This window comes from Argopecten irradians, chromosome 12 (assembly GCF_041381155.1).
Source record: "Argopecten irradians isolate NY chromosome 12, Ai_NY, whole genome shotgun sequence".
Lineage (NCBI taxonomy): Eukaryota > Metazoa > Mollusca > Bivalvia > Pectinida > Pectinidae > Argopecten > Argopecten irradians.
The window spans coordinates 25,452,047-25,459,744 of record NC_091145.1 but is presented as its reverse complement, the minus strand read 5'-3'; the positions used below and the strand labels follow the sequence as shown (position 1 = coordinate 25,459,744).

The following is a 7,698-nucleotide window of genomic DNA, read 5'->3' as shown; positions in this document are numbered from 1 at the left end:
GTATTGGTACATAGGGAAAAGACCCACATAAAATACCTAAACGTCAATACCCACCATCTATTAATCAGAAACTAGGCGCAGTGCGATCATTGCTCGATAGATGCGAGACCGTTGTCACAGAACAGCAGGACCAATTTGAAGACCAAAATCAAATATACGGGTACAAAAACAGTGTCAAAATACAGAGAAAACCAAAAGAAAACATACAAAGGATAACACCAAAATCAAAATCCAAGTCGTCATCTCGTAGATAAAAGTTATGTCTGAAACATACAGCGAATAAGTATACCCTGCCTTCACTCCATTTCTAACAGGAAATGCCATCCGTCAGAAATATTCTGTCCATCATCCAGAGTTACGTCATCGCAGCTATCTGAAACCATCCAGAGAATATACTGAGGCTATGACATAACAACAGTCATGACACTACTCAGGACAATCCACATCATTCTATAGTACATCCTAAGGATAAAACATGTTACAGAGTGTGTCTACAAGATCGGATAAAAAATCGTACATGAGAGAAAAAGAAAGAAGACGCTTTGAGGTCGACCATGATTAACAATTGCAAAATGCGGAATCCCAGCCTCAATCTGAAAGAAAACAACAGTTTCAGGTCAATAAATCGACTGCTTTAGACCATGTCACATAAAACCATGTGATGGACTGGGAGTAATAGACAACGAGAATGATATCTTCAAGTGAATACGCCGTAGTAGCCCAGTATTAAATCGAGACGAGGGGACACACAGTCTTCGCACATATATGATCAGATATTAGACAAAGAGTATCGAGATCGAGTCATTTCGGCCCATTACAATTCTAAATCATAGTACTGTATACTTTGCAGTGTCGACATTTACATTCGGTAACGATGTTCGAGTTTCATTTTAAAGACAGCTCGTACACTTATACACCTTTGTGGTCTGACGAAAGTGAAAGGGTACGCATCGTTCTAGTCACCGGAACGCCACACATAACATTATAACAGGTTGTTCACCAATACACATTTTATGTGATGATTTGAGTATTTCCTAAATTATAAATTTGCGTTTGGTAAGGTTATATTATATACCTATAGGCAAGAATTCACTTGTAACACACGAGTAGCAAAATTCAGTTTCATCAACGTTTCTTATAAAACATGTAATAAAAGTTCATAAAACCTGTTCAGAATGATTACATAATTTATATGCATGTATATACAGTGTAACATGACCAGGGAAATCTTAGATTTGTACATTCTGAACAGGTTTCATGCTCCCAAAATACGACAAACTACTTAGCGCATACTTTAACACCTATATACATGTATTTGAAATGACGTTAAACTTGATATGTTAGATCACCCTTTATCATTTCATAAATGTATTTCGGCAATGGTTTAGAGACATGTAAATCTACATCAGGAGTAAACACTTCTCCAGCAGTCCTTTCTGTGTAATCCTTATATCAGAACTGATCATTTTCAATTCAAATAAATCTTGTTTTTCTTATGAAATAATCGGCTACATGCAGTGTTTACTAGTTATCCGTCTTATAATCTTCAAACAAAACTAGACTAGTTGTGAATTTTCGATGGGCGTCCTCAAACAAAAGCTCATGATCATATATATATATATGGTTCTACTGTAACATATGTATACATCCTCCTAATTTTTCAGATGTCCCCGTCAACAATATGTTCGTGATAAACCTGTCCTAAATAACTTTGAACATATAAGTTAAGTTTTGTTTTCTTGGTGTATACAGGTAATGTTTTTCCCCAGAATATAATTGGATTTAATGACATACGTTTCACAAATATGCAACACCTGTTCCAACGTACGCGTACGATAATAAAAGTCGAGCGATGAGAAGAATGAGGATTTAGTATTGTGCAAAACATGACCAATTCAGCAGCTAACTGTTTAATCTGCGTCTTTCTACTACAGAACAGAACTATGGAGTAAAACAACGACTTCAAAACAATGACTGGCGTTGGAGCGTAAAGAGGACGCCTGGTATACATGTACATGTAAAACACCTGCCCCCGGACATGCACATCTTGATATGTACATGTACATACAGATGCTTAAACATGTAGGATAAAATCAAATTTAAAGTAATAGTATTTTACACCAAACGGAAATCTATGTTTTAAAACCATGATTTAACACTCAGGCCAAAAAAAAAATGTATGTTTAGGGTTACGTTGGCAAAAAAATAGTGTCTGTTGGTCAGGACGATTTTTTTAGTGTCTTTCACTCTAAAAGAATGGCCGGAACCGGAGTCTGAAATCGAAATCCTGACTTTTATTTTTTTCGTAGTGGGGAAAAATTAGGGTCGGGGGTAAAAAATTAGGGGCGGTAGGGTAACCCTAAACAGACATATTATTTTTATGGTCTCATCTTAATACTGTATTGTAACGTTTAAGCTGATTACAGGATATCTCATATGATTTTTGAATATTAATATTCATAACTTAACAAACCAATTGTCTGCCTCAAAATGCCTTGCTGTGATAAGATTTTGGAACAATATGGTCTATATGTAAGGAGACCATCTGAAAAGGTGAAAAGGGGAGACAATCATACTTCTGATAGCCATCCTCGAGATTTCAGGGGTTACTACCACTATCTTGATATTCCGCATCCCTGAGCTATATGCCATAGCAAAATTAAAGGCGTTTCAGGAGAAAACGAAAAACCTGACCAATCACTTGCCTACAAATACTTCATTTTTCACAGATTCACAGGGAACGACATCCAACTTGAACGAAGTAAAAAAAAGTGTACTGTTATTCTATTTAAAGCAGTGAACTATCTGTCTCATCTGCAGTACTACACATATTCTTCATTTATGCTATAACATAGTCCAGGGGTGGATATTACGACAGTGATATTAACCCCTGAAATATCAAAGATGACTGGATATCAATATTTCTGTCTAACGTTACCAGGTCTACAAATGACAGTATGTAAATGCAATATTAATAAATGGATCCGTCTGAAAGTTCAGATACAATATTTCAACAATTAGTTGGGGAGCAAATCCTGTGTATAACTATAGACCTGGTTACTATGGTAACGAAAATCAAAATGACATTTGATGTCTTCAAATCTCTCACTACTGTATTTGTCATCTTTCAAACAACTTTATAACAATGTTCAGCTTAATCGAACATTATCTTAATTTCAACCAATCAGTAGCCTCCGTTATATTTCTGCCTTGCATGTAGGGCGTTAGAATTGTACCTGTTGCCCCTATTGCATGACCGTGAAAGGCGACTAAATTTAGGATGTTATCTTTTCTTTCTTCCTAACTGACTTTCTGCTTTCTAATTCTAGGTTTTTTTTTTTTGCTCCTGAACTGCCTTCATTCATATATAACGATAGTGAGTAATCGAGGATGGCACAGTGCTCTTCTGATGATGAGACCGGGGAAAAGGAGAAAACTCTTACATGCTTGTGACTGATATTTAATTAGAACGACAACAGACTGGAGTAGATCTACAGCACCATGCCGAAAGTAAGTCAATTGTGTATAATCCCTGAATATTCTATTATATATTACTACTACAGTTACTTTTGAATTTCTTCTGAATTTCCCCGGTCTCGAACATCAATAAATGTATAATGAATATATGATTGTTTTATATCATTCTATTGCAAAATTATCATATGTAGCAAATAGACAGGAAACAACTATTCATAACTAAAACAATTTGTTACAGTATGGTATTCATTTAGTAAAGATCAGATATAACACTATTTTAAGAATCAACAATGTCATGCTATCATGCTATGCGGCCAAGATTCCCATCACATTGGATGACGGAAGTCAAAAACGGATTTTTACCTAAGTTACATATAACTGGAAAAAAGTGATTATAAGTCGGCGCTTTTTGTTTCGAGAAATTTGGATCCAATTTTAAAATGGGTATCTAAAACTAGCACATCGTTCCCATATACACTCAAATGTGGTCAATACTCTATGACCAAATAATGACTGAAGCTTAGGTATTCTAGGATTAAAAGAGCTGTGGAATGAAGAAAAGAGATAATATTGCTCCGAGATTATCTCTTTTCCAATAAGTTGATAATAAAATTATTAGCTTTTAAGGTAATTTATTGTGATGTAGTTAAACAGAGGTGACTTAATTAGATATAAGTATGAATTATACCTATAATAACAGGTTGACAAAAAAATTAATAATTCGTTTATTTCCCTTTTCCAATAAGTTCATGATAAAATGCCTTTGTATCACTACTGGTTTTGTTTGTACTGATGAAAAGCTTAAAATCAATACCATTAATTAAACATAAATATCGTAATGCTGCACAAATGTGTCAGAAACAATCTGGTGGTATAAAGGTCCTGAATGATGATGGATTGACTGAGATAACTACGTGCAATGATAGACTTCACTAAATTATAAATTATCATCGTGTTTTTTTACTTGAATGGACTTTAATTAAAAACTATTTCGCACTCAATTACAAAATGGACTGGATAAGAATACTTCAATTTATAAACGATATTGAAAAGCCATTTCTTAATTATATCATATTGGCCATACTTAACCTCTTGAACTATCAGAAATAACTCATTAAGTAACAGATTACAAATATAAGTACTCAAAGTTGCAATTAATTGGCGTTTTCAAGAGAAGCTTCGATATTTATCCCACCTTTTCCTATGCTCTTCACCAATAATGGAATTGTACGGTCAATTTTTGCGGTTTTCATAAATTCATCTACAACATCTGTAAACATGGAATTTTTACCTCTGTCATTTTTCATACTGTTCGTAAATGTTCATTACATTTTTTCATGCTTGTCATTTGTAAATAACTAATATCACAATGCAATTGCTGAAAAATATCCCGGATGATAGGTATGAAAAAATTCCACTTCTATATGTTTAACCATCAATCAATACATGTACTTTACTGCTTTGTTACTGCTTTGTTGCCGATAAAATGTAACAGCACAATGTATATTACTTGTAATATAAGATTTCCAACAGGATTTGTATCATGATTAATTCGCAAAGTCAATTCCACTATTACCGTGTAGATATCAACACAAAATTACACAGCGAATACAGTCTGCATATTAATATTCCCTCAATGTTTTCACGTTCAAATAGTATACAAGTACAGTTTGTATGACTTTGTTTTCCTTTAAACAAGCTGAAACAAATAAACAAAGTTCTGTTGTTTTGTTGATTTATTTGTGATCACTACTTTATCTTCGCACACAGAAATCGCCCTCGGTCGTTCTATTCCATATGATGACGTCAGCAGTTCCCTGACGTTGGTTCCGTCCCCAGACATCTGTATGACGTTGTGGGAGTTAAACCCACAAACATACACGTTACCCTCCCTGTCTACGTCTATACCTGTTGTACCCTCAACGACCCCGACCTTCAGTACATCTGTGTGTGTCTCATCAGACAGTCGGATGACGGCTACAGCGTCAGGGTCAGAGGTATGGATGCTGGCAAAGACACGTCCATTCACCTTATCACTGGCGAGATGTAGACATTTAGATTCAATGTTATGGAGCATTGTAGCTTCATCTCCGTTTTGTGGTACACTGTAAAGTGATGTTAGTGTACCAACAACAAACGTGTTGTTATTATATGTGACACCAAGACAGTTTTCAGTAACGTTTTGAATCTTGATATTCGACTTGACAGTCAATGTTGAGTCCCCGACATTGACAACACAAATTATTTTCAATGTCACCAACATCACTGCTACTGTGTTGTCATCAATACGACAAAGATCGCACGGTCTATTACATAGCTCCAACTCACATTGAAAATCAGTGTTTTCCGTAAAAAGTTTCACTTTTTTATTTGCCTTGTCTCCTACAACAATACGACCACCAGACAGGAGGACTACTCCATTGACAGCACAGTCATTCGCATCGGTCTGAAGATTGATGTTGATCTTTCTGGTCATCTTTAACTGACGTTCGGACAATGCCGCAGTATTTGGTAATTTCCTCCGTTGTTGATGGACGAGTATCTTCCCCAGGGTAAGACTGGTCTTTGTGTCCAATGTGAGTATGTCAGGGTTATACTCGTGTCTCACACTGGTAGACCTTGACGACTTCTCCAACTCCTGTATCAGTGCCTTACACGACTCGACCTCCGCCTGACTTCTCTGGAACAGATTGATCGTTCCCACGGTGTCCTCCTTTAGATCGGTATCCTGTGATGACGTCAGGGTCTTTTGCATAGCAAACATCAGCCGTTCACACTTCCTCCTCGATATATCTAGGTTTTCCTTCTCCTCTTTGAATGATGCTGTCAGTTTGTCTGTCAGCTCTTTCTGAAGTACATCAAACCGCTCGTTAATCTTTGTACGTAAGTCTATTAAACTTTCTAGTGCTGTGACTTGGTCTTCTGTCATGGATTGTAGCTGCTCCTCGACATCTTTTATCAGTATCTCCATGGAATTTACACATTTCCGAAGTTCTCCAAGAAGATCCTCAATTTTTGTGGTTTGTATCTTGTCCCGGAAATCGTCCGCTGATGTCACCGCCTCACATTTCCGATGATCGACGATGATACACTTGTGACATCCAAGGATCTGATGATCCTCACAGTAATACTCCAGTTTCTCCTTATGTTTACCACACCCAGTAGCCGACATCTTCCGTCGAATGGTGGCTGATTTGTTTTCTTGCGTTATATGCTCGGGCTCACAATCATCGTGAAACAAATCATGATGACCGACTTTACAAGATTCACAGAAGTAATATTTGGTTTGCTCGCACCAAAACTTTGCCGGAATGTTCATGTTTCCTTTCTTCTCACAAGGTTTACACATGATCAGCATGCTTGTATTTTGTAAATGTTGGATCATCTCTACCGCCAGATTGTTGGTAGGAAATTGTTCGGCCCAACGTTGTTTGTCTTCTGACTGGTTTAACGGCTCGGTGTCCCTACGACATACTGGACACGAGAAAGAAGACGCCGACGCCATCTTACCTGACGATTCATTGACGATGTAGCTAGCGAGACATTCTTTACAGAATGAATGAAGACAGGGGAGGGACTTGGGATGTCGGAGCTGTTCCAGACAGATAGGACATTCAAGCATCAGAATGTCGAGAGATTGACTACCAGGGACATTGTCTGACATCTCGTCCTGAACAACTCCACCTTCCGCCATGGTAATGTGGCGTTTACCAACCCTTAAAACAAAAACAATAATATACAAATTAAAAAAGCGCAACAATCTTTGTCTGTCTGTTTGAATGAAAAGTGTCAATCTGCCCTGCAGAAAGGGCGTTAGAATTGTACCTGCTGCCCCTATTGCGTGATCGTAAAAGGCGACTAAATTTAGGATCTTATCTTTTCTCTTCTGCCTAACTGACTTTATCTTCCCTAATGCCTGCCATGGCACCGCCTCACTTTTGGCCTTGAGTTGAGCGTTCGCCCCTGTGAGGAAGGCTCTGGGTTCTGTCCCCTGGCCGAGACACACCAAAGTCTATAAAAGTGGTAGTTTCTGCTCCTGCTTAGCGCTCAGCATACAGGGAGTGGGACGACTGGTTCGCCCGTTGTCAGCTATTTATCTCAATTACGCAGGTGAACTTGTAAAATTATATTTGATATTACTCCATACAGATCGTGTCAAAATACATATATCTTTGCTGATATTTTATTACTATACATGATTATTAAAATTGTCAAAAAACC

At 37.2% G+C, this 7,698-nt stretch overlaps 1 protein-coding gene across 1 annotated transcript; it reads right to left on the bottom strand.

Moving 5' to 3' along the window:
* Nucleotides 1-3,571: 3,571 nt before the first annotated feature.
* Nucleotides 3,572-7,378, bottom strand: LOC138336542 (uncharacterized). Its single transcript, XM_069286057.1, has one exon. The coding sequence runs from the start codon at nt 7,169-7,171 to the stop codon at nt 5,168-5,170; it is 2,004 nt and encodes a 667-aa protein (XP_069142158.1). The 5' UTR covers nt 7,172-7,378; the 3' UTR covers nt 3,572-5,167.
* Between the last annotated feature and the right edge of the window lie 320 nt (nt 7,379-7,698).